The 15,989-nt window shown below is 39.4% G+C and overlaps 1 protein-coding gene across 1 annotated transcript; it reads left to right on the top strand.

The window, feature by feature from the left end:
• The first annotated feature begins 650 nt into the window (after positions 1-650).
• LOC139999658 (uncharacterized) lies at positions 651-13,870 on the top strand. The gene is made up of 2 exons (XM_072028783.1): positions 651-3,937; positions 7,625-13,870. The coding sequence occupies exon 2, from the start codon at positions 8,834-8,836 to the stop codon at positions 9,803-9,805; it is 972 nt and encodes a 323-aa protein (XP_071884884.1). The 5' UTR covers positions 651-3,937; positions 7,625-8,833; the 3' UTR covers positions 9,806-13,870.
• Positions 13,871-15,989: the final 2,119 nt, after the last annotated feature.

Here is a 15,989-nt window from a genome sequence, read left to right as displayed (position 1 = left end):
TTTTCTAGGATGCATAACTTACGAGCATCACCTGCTATTAACAAGTAAGCAAACACTTTCAAGCTTGACATTTCTTACAAATTGCTATAATTGTCTCATACGCAGAAACAGAGCAAAACCTGCCTCAGTTGTTCTGTTCATGCTCTCTAATACAACAAAACAAACTAACCAAGCATTTAATTTTACCATTTAACAAATACACTACTTACAAACACAGAGACCACAATACTGGCTTGTGAAATCAAACCCGATCTCCTGCTTGATTATTTACATTTCAAAATCTGTCTTCCCTACTGAGACTCTACAGAGAGGTTCAAGTCATTGCAAGTTCTAGTGGAGACAATTGCCTATTCATTTGAAACCACATAAGCATATTTCATCTATACAGCTAAAAAAAAAACACCCATGAGATGGTAAGGTCTTGCTGTTTTATTACAGGGCTGCCTATGAATCAGTCGCTATACAGACAAAAAAGTTTCAAAAGTCTTTTATTATCTCTGAATCAGAAGTGATCCAAGAATCAGCATTTTCTCATTTATCTTCCTTCACTGAACATAATCAGGAATCCTCACTGATCAACAGAATTATTTTGCATAGGTTGGCACATCTGGAAAAAATGGATTGCATCACTCTTCATGCTGCTAAATATTTTAAATTATAAACAAACTTTGATTATCATACTTATCCACTTATCCAAAGCATAGAGAAGCATAACTAGAAACATGGGAAAATGATATGCATAAAAGCAACAGACAAATGCAGCAAGCATAATTTAGGTGATTTAAAATGTAAGGATTTGGACCTAAGAAATATTCTGCCAAAAGTCTGTAAAATTTGGTTTTATTATTTACTGAACTATAAAATACAAAGTTTAGAAATGTAAATTTTGCACAGTGCAGATGACACACGATGTGAAAGTAAGCAAGTCACTATCACATTCCTTCAGAGACTGATGACGTCTAGTTGCATGATAAATGTGCCTTAGGGAGGCTGTGGTAAGCTCTCATAGGACTAACACGAAGATCAGTGTTTGCCTTGTGGCAAGCAGGTGTTGGAATAATTCGTTAAGTTTTCCTTTAAGAGCACTGTGTAAAAACAATAAGGCTATGCAAAGGAATAGTAAATGTTGTGAAATAAAAGGAAGCTGATTATGCTAGGTGAAAGGCCACAATCTCCTTTAAGCACCTGCAAGAACAACTGCAAAAATGCTGATGTTTATAAAGTAGCCTGCTGGGACTATAATGAAGATGTCAAAACCTCAGGCGGGCAGCCTTTCTTTAGTCCCCTTAAACCATCTGTGGATAATGTGTGGAGGGGGGGATGATCTCACAAACCATGTAATCACAAATTTCGTGTCTTTTAGTCTCTTAAAACAAATATAAAAACAAAGATCAAAGCCACCATCTAGACTGTGCTGATTGACTTTTTGAAGAACAGCCCAAAGCTAGCATAAGCAAGCACTCAGAGTTCTAAACAATCAGTATCAAAAAAGACTAAACAAGAACATGTTTATCTACCAAATATCTTCTTGTATCCTTTTTCTGTTTAAATCTTCAGCCAGCTGGACATTCAATTTTTTGAAAGCATGCCTTCATTTACTAAGAACATGAGTATATTCTTATGGATATGAAAATATATATTTATAGACAAAGTAGAGAGAAAATACATATTAAGCTGTACATAAAATGAGGCAAATGGCTGAGAAAATATGTACTCAGGCAATGCATCAGCTGGTTATCTTTATTTTTTCTTTTTTTTCTTTCTTTTTTTTTTTTTAAATGGGAAGTTTTTATTACAACTTATTACGTAGCTTGTAAAGTAATGTAAAATCTCTGATGTAAAGTCTTATATTTCATATTGAAATGCAAAGAACCTGGAATTAAAACTACCACTTAAAGATGATATTTTTATGGAAACTTGAATCCTATCACTGTTTTTGATTCGAAGTGTTCTGAATCATTATTTCTCATAATTACATGCAAATTAACATCTCATATGAACACATGGATTTCTATTTTATTTCATTAAGAGACAGAAAATAGCAATCACAAACAAAAAGTAACTGAACTCTTTCCAAAGTCTGAAAGTCTACAGACAAAATTTGCTTTGGTCTTTCAATAACCCAAGCACTTGCCCAAATTTTTAATCTTTCTGGATCCTGCTTCTCTGCAAGTCTTCCAATGTTTTTGCTAGACATAGCCTGATTTCATATGGCAATAAATATTTAAAACAAGAACAGACCCAAAAGCACAGATTTCCTGCAACAGACACCGAGATTTAACTCTTAGTTTTTCACTAATCCAGGAGCTCCAATCGTCAAAAATAATTTACAGCCTTTTTTGTCTTGGTCCCTCATTAGCTATGCTAAATGTCCTTGGCATCAAGAAATGAAGTAGCCATTTGCTCACTGTAGTATCCTTTGAATGGCTGTAAACCAGTAACATCAGGAAAGGTACTGCTTTGCCTCATTAGATTTATTGAACTAGCAGGGAACCATTCTGTTGCATGACTGAAGTCACTATTTGACTAAGTAAACATTTAATGTATTTTAACTAATGTTTCATGCCTACTCACAGCTTACAACTATCGCAACTATATATTTCAGCCATTTTCCTTTTTTTTCCATAACTGCCTCTGATTTTCTTCAGTCTAAACAAGACAAACTATAAAAAGGTCTTGCTCTGCCAAACTGCCAACCTGCATTGGTAATTTACATATTAATAATTACATACATAAAAGAGTAAAGCATTACTTAGCACAATTCATTAACAAAAAGCAGTTTGCATGTTGCCAGAGTTGAACATCACACAAGAATTGCAAGACCTGTCGCCTTTACATTAATATGCAATGCAGGACTTCAGCAGGTGCTCTACCTCCTGAAATCATTTTCATGAACAATTCGTCATGAAAAGTACTCTGATGGAAATATAATTTGCAATAGAGACCAGTGAAAAAATCAGATGTTGTCTCTGGCAACTGTACCAAAATTTCCAGTCACTTGTATGGGTCAAAAAAAAAATTAAATCCAGTTCCATACCCTCACGTCAAATAAAAAGATAAACTTATTAAGTACTGTCCATAAGGATATGAGTGTTTTTATCTGCTTTTCATGAAAAACAAAGAAAGAAAAACACACGCACCCTATCCCAAAGTATCACCTCTCCTAAGGCTTGAAATTTGCTTTTAATTGAAGTTTTAACACATCTGTGTTCCATTCCTACTGTGGGAATAGAAATGTTGTTTTTGCAGAGTTACATTGTTTAGAAGGAGGGAATGTGGTACTGAGATATGCTTACAGTGATGAGAAAGTTTAGCAGGCGACCTAGTGAAATGCAGACAACCAGACTCCTTAGGACAATTAGGTGAAAATCACGGTGTCAAGTCAAGTCAGATAAGTGAAGAAACATTACCACTTCAAGCAGTAAAAATGTCAAAAGAAATTTGAAATTTAACAGGCCGGCAACTGAAGGCCATGCATTGTTTGTGAAGCATCAGATAGATTGTGAACCTGGATTACCCACTCAGTGGGGAAACAGGGGAGGGTCCTGCCATCAAAAGGTATATAAACTGTGTTTTGGAACTAGTAGAGGCGCTCTCTCCTGCTTGTGGGGCGCCCGCCATTGCAATCGCGAATAAATTACTACTTCACTGAGATCCTCGCCTGAGCCTAAGTTATTGGCTACGGAGTGTTTCTCACAATTTGGGGGCTCGTCCGGGAGCCAGTCACCTACTGGGGAGCCCCACCGCCGCAGCAGCAGGAAGGCATGCCCCGCTGATTTCAGCGGTCCTGTGCATCGACGGTGGCGGTTCTGCGGAAAGCTGACAGAGGGCCCGAGACTGGTTAAAGAGGCAGGATCCGTGAAGTAGTGGGGAAAGGAAGAAGGTAGGCACTCCGGGTTTTTAAGAATCGATCCGGTAACTCTGTGCACAGACCAAGGTAAGAAATATTAAGTATTGCCTTGGGGGTCGGGTATCTGGTGTATGGTAAGCCCTTGCACGGGGAAGTGCTGGCACTACACCAGGGGAATCTGGTGTACGGTAATCCTTGCACGGGGAAGTGCTTGGAAGTACACCAGGGAATCTGGTCAACTCAGGTGTGCGGTAACGCTGGCACGGGGAAGTGCTTGGCGGTACACCCCCATCTTTCAGTACGTTGGTGTGTGGTACACTGCAGAAGGGAAATTTCTGTAGCACATACTGGCGAGGGTTAGGAAAAATGGGAAAATATGAGTTCCAGGGGACAGGGAGATATCCCTGGGGGAGTGCCTACTAATAGTTCTTCCTGAAGAATGATAAGAAATTGGAAACATAATCCCAAAATTAGAGGGATTGTAAAAGAAAAATAATTTTTAAAAAGGTTAAATATTGTGTATCAGTCTGGACAAAAGAACCAATTAAGGAAACAGCAGTATTTTGGCCAAAATACGGGTCTGATGAAAATTCAGGCTTTAAATTTATGTGTAAACAAGAAGATTCCTTTTTTTAGAGAAGGAGCCAAGTTATGCTCCCTATAATCTTAATATTGAACTGGTGGCAGCAGCAGTCACTCCAGGAAGGGAGACAGGGACTGTAATTAACACTGTCCCTAAAGAAGGATCGTACTCTAGGCTCTGGCAAGAATTAGAACAAGGTAGAAGATATATTGAGAATTTTGCCTTCTACTACTAACAGTACTAACAATAACTGTGTATCCTCTTAGGTGAACTACCCCCCCCTCCTTACCAGCAGAGAGGTTAGGACTTTTAAGAAGGAGAGGAAGTCTTTATTCGAGGACCCCAACAGCCTAGTTGAACAATTAGACCAGTTCCTACGACCTGATTTATACTCTTGGGGGAGGGAATTATGTCTGTAAGTATGTTGTTTACAGGGAAAGAAACGGGAATGATCAGGAGGAGAGCTGCTATACAAGAATGGGAAAGAGCTCATCCTCCAGGACCAGGGGTAATACCGGCAGGGCAGAAATACCCACTTGCCAATCCTGGCTGGAATAATAATAGTGTGCAACACAGAAATCATATGAGAGACTTGGGGTCAGAATGAGAAAGTACTTGGGGATGAGACCTGAGGACCCAGTATCCCAAGGGCTCTTGAAAGTTCATTGTGTGATTAAAGCCTGGCAAAATACGCAGAAAATGCTTCAGAAGGTGGGGGGATGTAGTGAACAGTCACTGGGGGACCCTCCTGCGGGAGGCCCTGGAGGTGTGTGTCCGGAGGGGAGATAAGAAGGAAAAAAAAAAAAAAAAAAAAAAAAAAGAGTGAAACTAATGGTATTGACAGTGCAGCGGGTAGTGAGGCAGAGGGTTGGAGAAAGAGGAAGAAAATCTTCAGGGGGAGTCAGGGCCGGGATGAAAAGGACAGGAAGAGAGATGAAGGAATGGCAGGCAAAGAAGGCTGCCTGCGTTGTGGCCTGAGTCCTAGCAGAGACAGGCTTTGATAAGATGTTTTAAGTGTGGCCAGGCTGGCCACTTCGAATAGGAATATCCGGAGTGGAAGAAGGAGGAAAGAAGGAAAATAGGATGAAATATGCTATATTGGTATGTTGTTTATCTTGGAGGGAAAAGGTATGGAATTAAGTTGGATCCTGACTGAGCCTTTGGTGCTGGTATTAGAAAAGTACGGGCTGGAGAAAGATAAAGGAAGTGTTAAAAGGGTTGCTGAAGGTGTTAAAGGAGTGGCATGTAGTATTTAACAGAGCTGTTTGAAATTGAATGAGCAGGGAAAGGTGATGTAGGCATTATCTAAGTAACAGTCTAGAAGTTTTGGTATATTTGCCGTGGTGTTTGGTCAGTTTCCCAAACATCGGGGAGGGGGACGGTGGGGGGGAACAGCCTGCTCCACCAGGGGCCTCTCCAGCGGCCGCAGGGGGGCTTCGGCTCCAGCGCCTGGAGCGCCTCCTCCCCCTCCTTCTGCACTGACTTTGGTGTCTGCGGGGGGGCTTCTCGCTCTCCCAACTGCTGTTGAGCAGCAGGCTTTTGTTTGTTTCTTTGTTTGTTTGTTTTCGTGGATGTGCTCTCACAGAGGCACGGACTGTATTGCTCATGGCTTGGCTCTGGGCAGCAGTGAGCCCCTTAGGGGCCGGATGAAATTGTCTCTTACCTGCCACGGGGAGGCTTCTGGGTTTTTCTCACGGGGGCTGCCACTGCAGTTTCCCACGCCCCCCACTCACAGCCCCCGAACCTTGCCATCAAACCCAATACACTGGGGAACAGCTAGGTCATTACTGACTTGTGAAGTATCAGGGATTAAATTAACTAATGAAACCCTAAAAAGCGATGGGGGCAGAAGGGACTGGGATAACAGTGCCACTTTTGGGGGATACCAAGCTGAGACCAGAGGATAAAATGATCACTGGGTAATTATTGTATGTACCCAAGGCAGGGACTAACTTGTTGAAAAGGGATTTGATGATTAAATTGGGCATTCAAATAGTAAATTGTTAGACTGGAATAACAGTGTTATTAATGGAGTGCTCTCTGGCCCTGAGAGTAAACATACATGGATATTCACCTCTGACTGGAAAGACCCTGAAATGGGGGCGGAAGCAACAATATAGGTGGACAATTTTACCTCAGGGCTATACAGGGCCACCTATCTATTTGGGTAAGTTCTAAAAAAAAAAAAAAAAAAAAAAAGACTGGAGCAATTACAACCTCCCAAGGAGGTATTAATGTTAACAAATATGTGGACCGTTTTCTATTGTCAGGACAGGAGAAAAGAGTTGTGAAGAAAGCTACTAACAAGCTATTCAACTTTCTGGGAAAGCAGGGCTTGGGAGTATTAAAAAAATAAATAAATAAATAAATTACAATATGGAGAAAGAGAAGTCAGGTATTTAAGGCATCTAATGTCTGAAGGAAAACAAAGAATAAATGCAGAGAGGATTCAGGGAATTGTTGAAAATTAAGAAAGAACTAAAAAGTTTTAAAAGAAAGATTTTTTCTAAGGAATCAGGAGCCATGAAGTCTGAAGGAAAATGGATACTCCCTGATGGGAGAGAAATGCTGAATAAAGTGATAATGAGGCAAATATTAACTGTTTTACATCAAAAGAGTCATTGGGAGGTGCAAGCAACGTGTGATGTTGTGCTAAAAAAGTATGTCTGTATTGGAATATACACTTTAGCGAAGCACATATGCAGAGGATGTACTATATGTCAAAAGGTAAATAAAAAGGTCTTCTGTAACCCATCTAGAGGGGGACGGGAGCCAGGGATTTGACCTTTCCAAAGTATACAGGTAGATTTTACTGAGTTACTTGTTTGTCCTAATTGACCACATGACTGGATGGGTGTAAAGCTTTACTGCAAGGGTTAAAGCAGGCCTTAGCGATTGAGTGGGATTTTCACAGCCCCTGGCACCCCTCCTCTTCTGGGAAGGTGGAGCGAATGAATCAGACATTAAAGAAGCAATTAACTAAACTAGTGTTAGAAACCCAGCTTCCTTGGGTAAAATGCTTACTCCTACAGGTTTAAACAGCACCAAGAAAGGATATAGGAATTTCACCATATGAGATGCTGTTCAGATTGCCCTATCTGGGCAGAAGGGATGAGATACCACAATTCAAAACAAGAGAGTTTTCTTAAGAACTGTATTCTGGGGTTGTTCTGTTCTTTGTCATTTCTCAGGACCTGTGGGTTGTGGGCTCAAACCCCACCTTTGGAATTTCCCATTCACCACCATCACCCAGGAAACCGGGTCCTGATTTGGACCTGGAAAGAGTCAACTCCGGCCTGAATGGGAAGGACAATTACTAACCACTGAAACAGCCGTAAGAACTGCGGAAAAAGGTTGGACTCACTATACTCGAGTGAAGGCATCCGTCGACGCTAGTACCTGGGATGCTGTTCCTACAAAAGACTTGTTGGAAGTTGAAATTGAAGAGAAAAATCTCATAGTGGACTCTGAGCAGGATAAGAGCTTACAATTGTAAACTAACCTTTTATTTTCACAGGTAACTAACGTCTGTGACTTGTGATTGAGAGAAAGAACAGACCTATAGCGAATTGCAGTGCTCCCAAGGGGGGGTTGTTATAGTAGTAGTGTACATCTTATTTTTTTTTTGTATCGATAATTATTTGGAAACCTAAGGTTTAAAAATAATGACAGGGAAAAATCGATTACTAATTTTGTTTTTAGTGATTCTAGGCCTCAGAGAAGGCCTCGGTCAATTGGCAACTTGGAAAAGGCATGACCAGATAATAGCAAAAACGGGATACCCCGTCAAAATATGGGTGACTGTGACGGAGGGTTATGTACCACATTCTGTCACGTTTGATGTTTGTGAGGTGTTAGCTTGTGGAGATTTAAATGCCCAACGACAATTGAGCAGAGAGAACAAATAACTGGGAGAGACCCAACAGCCAGATTGAGAATAGCTGTATGGAAACAATCCTCTACTGCCATCAGAGAAAGGGAGAAACTCAAGGAGAAAACAGGAGAGAAAACAGGAAGCCCTCTGAAATGTGGCAGTTCAAACAAGGTATGGGGATGTGAATGCCTGGATAGAATGGGTCAAATATACCGTCCAGAGTCTCAACCGTAGCTATTGCTATGCTTGTGCCTCGGGATGACTGATTGCCCAGATAATGCCCTTCCCATGGGGGTGGACCAAAGACTCCCAAGGGATGCGATGTATGATTGCATTGTACCAAGAAAAGACTGCCTGGGGAAATGAGGCCTTTAAGTCTCTCTTTGCTGTTCCTTGCATGATAACAATATCGCGGTTCCCCCTGCATTCTCTACAGCTATAGGTAACCATACAGCTTGCCTCTCACGGCAGGGTGTGAGTGCTACCTGGCATCTGGGAGAATTTGCCTTGTGCTATCAAGGACTTGATGGGAAACTGCTCAAGACTAGAGATCCCCAGGGCAGATCTCTGGTGGTACGGTGGAGGGAAGATCTTACGGTCCACCCTACCATCTAATTGGGAAGGCACTTGTGCACTTGTTCAATTAGCTATACCCTTCACCCTGGCATTTGAAAGAGAAACATCACAAATACCCAGAAGAAGTAAAAGAGGCTTAGGAATATCATTTGATGATAGAGTATACATAGATTCTATTGGTGTTCCTAGAGGAGTTCCAGATGAACATAAAGCCAGAAATCAAATTGCTGCAGGGTTTGAGTCACTGTTCTGGTGGGTAACAATCAATAAAAATGCGGATTGGATTAATTATTTCTATTATAATCAGCAGAGATTCATCAATTATACCAAGGATGCGATGAGAGGAATCGCTGAACAACTAGATGCCATCAGCAAAATGGCTTGGGAAAACAGGATAGCATTAGATATGATGCTCGCAGAGGAAGGAGGTGTGTTTGTGTGTGTAATACTGAGCAACCATTGTTGCACTCTTATACCCAACAATAGTGTCCCAGATGGCTCAGTAACAAGAGCATTGCAAGGGCTTACCACCCTTGCCAGTGAATTGGAAAAAAAAAAAGTAGGCATATTTGCAACATTGATCGTAGTTGTAGGAGTTTTGACAGCCATTGGTTGCTGCATTATCCTCTGTGTAAGAGGACTAGTACAGTGGTTAACTGAAACCGCACTATTGAAACAAATGACCATGGAGCTACCACCTTACTCAGATAAGGAGATAATGAGGAGATGGAAAGCAAAGAAAGCAAAGAAGAAGAAGTCTATCAAATTACACCTTAGAGAAAGGTTTTGCAAAAATCAACAGTTTATAAAAAAAAGAAAAGGGGGGAATTGTGGGAATAGAAATGTTGTTTTTGCAGAGTTACATTGTTTAGAAGGAGGGAATGTGGTACTGAGATATGCTTACAGTGATGAGAAAGTTTAGCAGGCGACCTAGTGAAATGCAGACAACCAGACTCCTTAGGACAATTAGGTGAAAATCACGGTGTCAAGTCAAGTCAGATAAGTGAAGAAACATTACCACTTCAAGCAGTAAAAATGTCAAAAGAAATTTGAAATTTAACAGGCCGGCAACTGAAGGCCATGCATTGTTTGTGAAGCATCAGATAGATTGTGAACCTGGATTACCCACTCAGTGGGGAAACAGGGGAGGGTCCTGCCATCAAAAGGTATATAAACTGTGTTTTGGAACTAGTAGATGCGCTCTCTCCTGCTTGTGGGGCGCCCGCCATTGCAATCGCGAATAAATTACTACTTCACTGAGATCCTCGCCTGAGCCTAAGTTATTGGCTACGGAGTGTTTCACACACTACCTCATCTCTGTGTGCCAATGGTGTCCATACAGAAATACATACTTCATAAGAGAAAAAGAAAGATGATGACAGTTCCCTTGATCAATTTTTAGCAGGTTCCTCTAGGCAGCTGTAGCTTTAATCCCAGAGTCAGAAATTAAGACTAAATCTGTGAAGAAGTGCATTAAACAAATTTCACCCACTATGAGGGTGGTGAGGCAGTGGCACAGGCTGCCCAGAGGAGCTGTGGGTGCCCCATCCCTGGCAGTGCCCAAGGCCAGGCTGGATGGGACTTTGAGCAACCTGGTCTGGTGGGAGGTGTCCCTGCCCATGGCAGAAGGGGTGGAACCAGGTGGTTTTAAGGGCCCTTCCAATCCAAACCATTCTGTGATTCTATGAATTGTTGGAACTGTACTGTAGCATTCCAGCCAAGCTTTGTGTACTGGGTACACATGGTAAAGGTTTGGCTGCAGGGGTGAGCAGAGCCCAGCAGCTGCCTCATGTCAGAGCAGAGCTAGCTCCGGCCGGCTCCAAAAGGTTCTGGCTGCTGGCCAGAGCTGAGCCAGAAAGTTTAAATCACGAATTTAAACTTTCCACTTACCACAGCAAACTTCTATGTATGTCACCTGTTGGTTGCTTAGATCTCTTCCTGATGCACAGTAGCGCAAGGCTCAATTTTAAAAAGTCCCTTATTAGGAAACCAGGATGAATGTGACAAGGAGGGAACAGTTTATCACTTCATTCTTTCTCTAACTATCTCCCATTCTTCACTTCTAGGGCAGGACGCTCAATTCACTATGAGCAGTAAAAAAAAAAAAAAAAAAAAGGCAACAGGCTGTAGCCACCAGGAAAAAAACAGCTATGATGGAAAGCCTTCAAGGTAAATCATTAGCTCCTAGACCTTTTTAAGTCCAGTCAACTGATCTCGTCATAAAATGAAGATGAAAGACATGGTCAATACAAATTCAGAAAATGGTAGAACAATCTGTTTCTTCAGACACAGAACGTCTGCATCCAGCTAGTTTGCAAGTAATCCGATGTGCACAGGAGGATCAGGTGGCGCAGTCAGTTTACTGCAATACCACTTTTCTCAACTTATAACTTTGTAAGTGCCTTGTTTTATCTCTGCTTGTCAAGCCTTTTGTACCAGGTATGTTTTTGTACTGTGCCTTCTGCCTATTCAGGAGAAAGCAGAATGATAAGGACAATATGCTTGCTTGCCTACTGCATGCTACAGTAGACAAATCATGGAAACCTTAAACATGGAAGTTAAAATTTTCATGAACGTCTTAAAAACAATAATAGGAAACTTCTTTAATAGTTGCTATGATCAATCTAAGCACAACTTTTAATTTCCAGACCACTTGTTTTCAATTTTTCATTTCTAGACTATGTCTTTCTAACTGTGGGATGGGAAGTGGACAATAAAATTAAAAAGAATCATGGATGGATTGAAGATAAATTAATACTGATGAAGATATATTTTTATTAACAGGCTGTGAGCTGTGTCTATTTTCAGATTAAAGTTTGCTATAAAAATACGAAGCCAGCATAAGTTTAAAGCCTTCAAATATATTTTGGGTATTTGCATAATTACACTTGCAAATTAAAATTCCACTATTAAATACATATATATACAAGCACATCTTTTTATTACTTTTTTTTTTTTAATGGATCGGCACTGGACATTTTCTGTAACAAATCTTTAAATGACGTTTAGATGTAGAGCTTAGTGATATGGTTTAGTGGAGGACTTGTTAGTGTTAGGTCAGAGGTTGGAATAGGTGATACTGGAGTCCTCTTCCAACCTAGATGATTCTGTGATTTTGTAAAATATGAATGACCGTGATTTTACCACACTTATTACAAACAATTAAATATCATGCCAAGTTTATTACATCAAGGCACATATCTTTGTTGAAGAAGATAACCACAATGCAATTTTAACATTTAAATGATAGTACCCAGCACCTCAATTAACCTAGTGCTCATGGCACTGAAAGGAAAAAAGAAAGACAAAGAACTCCATATGCATCTGCACATTTCTTAGCAAACAGCAAATTAATTCTGAGTGAGCAGTTTTGAAGTTAGATACATCATGCATTTGTGTCTCTTGGTAAGAAGTCAGTTTCTCTCGTATGCACGGTTGAGCTACAAAATAAGGAATTACCAAGCACCTGACCTGTTGTATGTCCACACAGATATGGAAATCAAGCTGAATTGTTTGCAGTTTCTATCTTTTCTAGAAACCCTAACAGAACGCAATGAGGATAACACAGGTTTAATTCCTATTTTCCAGACAAATGGCAGTCCTCCCTCTAACATAGTCTATACTTACGGGTTTAGCTTTAGACAAGTGTACTTCAGAGAACTGAAAGGATTGGCCATCTTAATGGTAACAAAGGAATTTCTCAGAATTACTGACCACAGAGATTCATAGGAGCAAAGAGTAAGAAAAGATTTTGTAAAGGTTTGTGTACTCTAGGAGACCACAATCTCTTTGTCCCCTCCCCCCCCCCCACCGCTATAGCCAGAATTGCAAATGGCTCTGTAAATGTTATGGAGAGCTTTTCTGAAATCAATTCTAATAGCTTTGAATATAACTATAATCAGATTTTGTTTAAAGCTCTTGATATGTTCTTTGCACAGGATGGCTATCGGGCACATATAATTGAACATTATATAATAAAGGAAAAATACATTGGCTTTTTGTTCTAGGCACTAGTTTCCATGGACTACTTCTCATTGTATATTACCATTTTCATAAAAGCAGCTCCAAACAGTTGCAAAGACTTATATATGTAGTCATTTTTTTGCAACGCCCACAAGCTTTAACATTTCAGTTGTTCAGAATCTTACTGGCCTATGCCCCTTTCCCCAACAAAGGAAATAAGGGCACAAAAATAATTTCTCTTCTTGTTTTCTAATGTCTTAGAACAACACATATTCTACCTACACCTCAAGAGGCAACAAGTCACCAAATTTCAGGAAGCATAAAGCATTTAAGCAGGGAAGTCATGCATACACTATTTGGCATGTGTGAAAACCATTCAATTTCAAACATTCTTATCTGTATGGAGAATTTAGGCACTTCAGCAATTCCATGCAAATGGTCCAATACTGCTTTCACCATGTTCTCTCTTAAATAATGTTAACCTCATTCATCTCCAGAATCACAAAATTGGTGCAGTTTACTAAAATTTTGAATGAATTCTCCACCTATTTCCAACACTTGCTTGGAAACAGAGCTGAGAGTGACACCTTACCAAATATGTTTCATTTAGAAAAGATTAGAAGACAAAACCTAAGTTTACTGCAAGGAAGTACATAAATTTTAAATTAGTTAGAAATATTAGTACACACAAAAAGCAATATACTATTTTGAATAAATTCCTGGTGCATTACTAAGTAACTTTAGGTAAAATAATGTTTATCTAAGAGAAACACGGAATTGCTTTACAGGCAAGGAGTAACCTAAAGAGGGGAGGCTTAGTTTAGATATAAAGAAGAAATTATTTGCTCTGAGGGTGGAGAGGTACAGCAACAGGTTGCCCAGAGAAGCTGTGGATGCACTTACCCACAGAGAAGATGTGGAACACTTCCCCACCCCTGGAAGTATTCAAGGCCAGGCTGGATGGGTCCTTGGGCAACCTGGTCCTTGGGCACCAGGGAGGTGTCCCTGCCCTTGTCAGGGGGCTTGGAACGCAATTATCTTTAAGGTACCTTCCAAACCAAACCATTCTATGATTCTGGGATTCTCACATCCTCTTTCCTTACTACCCTTTTGGAAGTCAGTACTCTTCAGACAGCTGCAGGCCCTCTTTCAACTTACATTTCTGGGAACAAAAACAAATTTTCATGTTGAATTTATGTCTCACTTTTGAGTATTTGGGCTCCTCAGTGTTGTATTTGTAAATATTTCATTTCTCTGAGTTTGCCCTTTAAAAACCAAGGGCATTAAAGATCTCTTCCTGTTTACCCATTTAAGTTAAAGCAAATCAATGAAGAATCATAGGATCTAAAGTTCTTTTGTTTTTTCCTAAATTTTTTCTTAATCCTCAATATCAGATTTGTCATGGCAAAGAAATCAATGAAGATACTGGTTGAATGTCAGTACCTAGGCTCTTGGATTATTACTACCATTTTTTTCCCCATAATCCATATTTAGAAAGCTAAAATGTCATATATGACTAGAGTGAACACTCCTATCTACTTTTTTCCCTTTAATACTGTTAGAGAGATCTACAGTTTCCAAAAACTACCTCATCAGAAATTCCTTAGTATCTCTTCCAGACTTCACTGACTCAAGAAACAATGTTATTGACCACACATCTTAGCTTCCTTTCTATTTTCTCTGAACATCATCTTAATTTTTGTAATTACTTTCGTTAGTTAACCTATAGAGCTGGGGTTCAAGCAGATCAAGTTCCTATGTCTAGACATATGTTCCTATGTCTATGAGACTTCCCCCATTCCACACGAACACCTCTATAGTGGCATGCTGACCACAACTAATTAATAATCAAATCCATTCTTCAATGGAGTTACATATCTGGTTATCCCTATTATCAGTATTTATATCTTCCTTTTTCCCTTGCCATTTCTCCTATTACTCTTTTGCTATTTTTACTACATTTGCCATTTTCTTTTTTTAATTCTTAAGTACTAAGTTAGTTTAAAAGAATTCATTACTTCTTCCGAAGTCTCATTTTTGACACTTTCTTTTACTATTTTTCCACTCTCAATTTGAAGATTACACTATTGCAGTGGAATCTATCCATCATGAAGAGCTTGATGTCGTTGAATGTTACCTTGTAGTCAGGTATTCTAAATGAATCTTGAAGTGATTTTTGTTTCTTTTTTAACTTTTATTTATTTATTTATTTATTAAGGGGATTAAAATAATTTCACCCATATAGCCCCAGCACCTTTCCTAATCTTGGGCAATTACTCGTTAGAGCAAATAATTGTCATTTGTTCCAAGTACCAGTCTTTGCTAGTAGTGACATTGTTACCAGCTTACCGTCCCCCTCCATACTAGACACCCAAAATTTTCTTTTTAAGTGAAAGAATGTCCTTCTAGAGAATGGAAGTTTTTACCCTGACATCTTTTAAGGCACTGATCCTTTATTTCCGTCTTACTATTCACTATTTAACCCCCAAACTACTCTTTCCCATTATGTTTTTGTTTGTTTGTTTGTTTGTTTTTAACATAATTTGCAAATTGCTTTCAGCAAGACATTAAAGATAATGTTATTTCATTAATTTAAAATTAGTCAAGGTGATTCTCATGATATTTTCTGTTGTTCTTATGCACAAATTGCAAAATACAACTTTTATTAGCCTCACACTGAATTACTTAATTACAGGATGAAATCATATTCAGTAATAACAACTAAAGCACTTAGCCGTGTTCAAGAATGAAGTGAAAATCATTTAGATTCTTGCAAGTGGGTTCTCAGAGTTCCAATACATTTTTAAAGATACTTTTATATCACATAAAATGCATTCTTTTATATGATAGGACAATCCATAACAGAAGAAAATGAAGATCTTCATCCACTACAGCACTCTTTACTCTGAAAGAGAATGTCATGCTATAACCATTACAAAGAATTTCATTATTCTCTCAACCACAGCAGCCACCCAGTGGCTACTCTTTTTAATACTCAGACACGCATAAAACCAGGAATTTAGGAGATGGTCAGAACTTGCAATTTTCAGTGATAGCCTCTTGCATTAAATATTCCTTTTATGTGAAAGAGGAAATAAAGCCATCAACATTTTTTCTTTGGAAGCAGACTCTACACAAACATT

Source organism: Anas platyrhynchos, chromosome 28, assembly GCF_047663525.1.
Source record: "Anas platyrhynchos isolate ZD024472 breed Pekin duck chromosome 28, IASCAAS_PekinDuck_T2T, whole genome shotgun sequence".
Lineage (NCBI taxonomy): Eukaryota > Metazoa > Chordata > Aves > Anseriformes > Anatidae > Anas > Anas platyrhynchos.
Note: the sequence above shows the minus strand (reverse complement) of the source record. Positions and strands in the feature narration are given on the sequence as shown.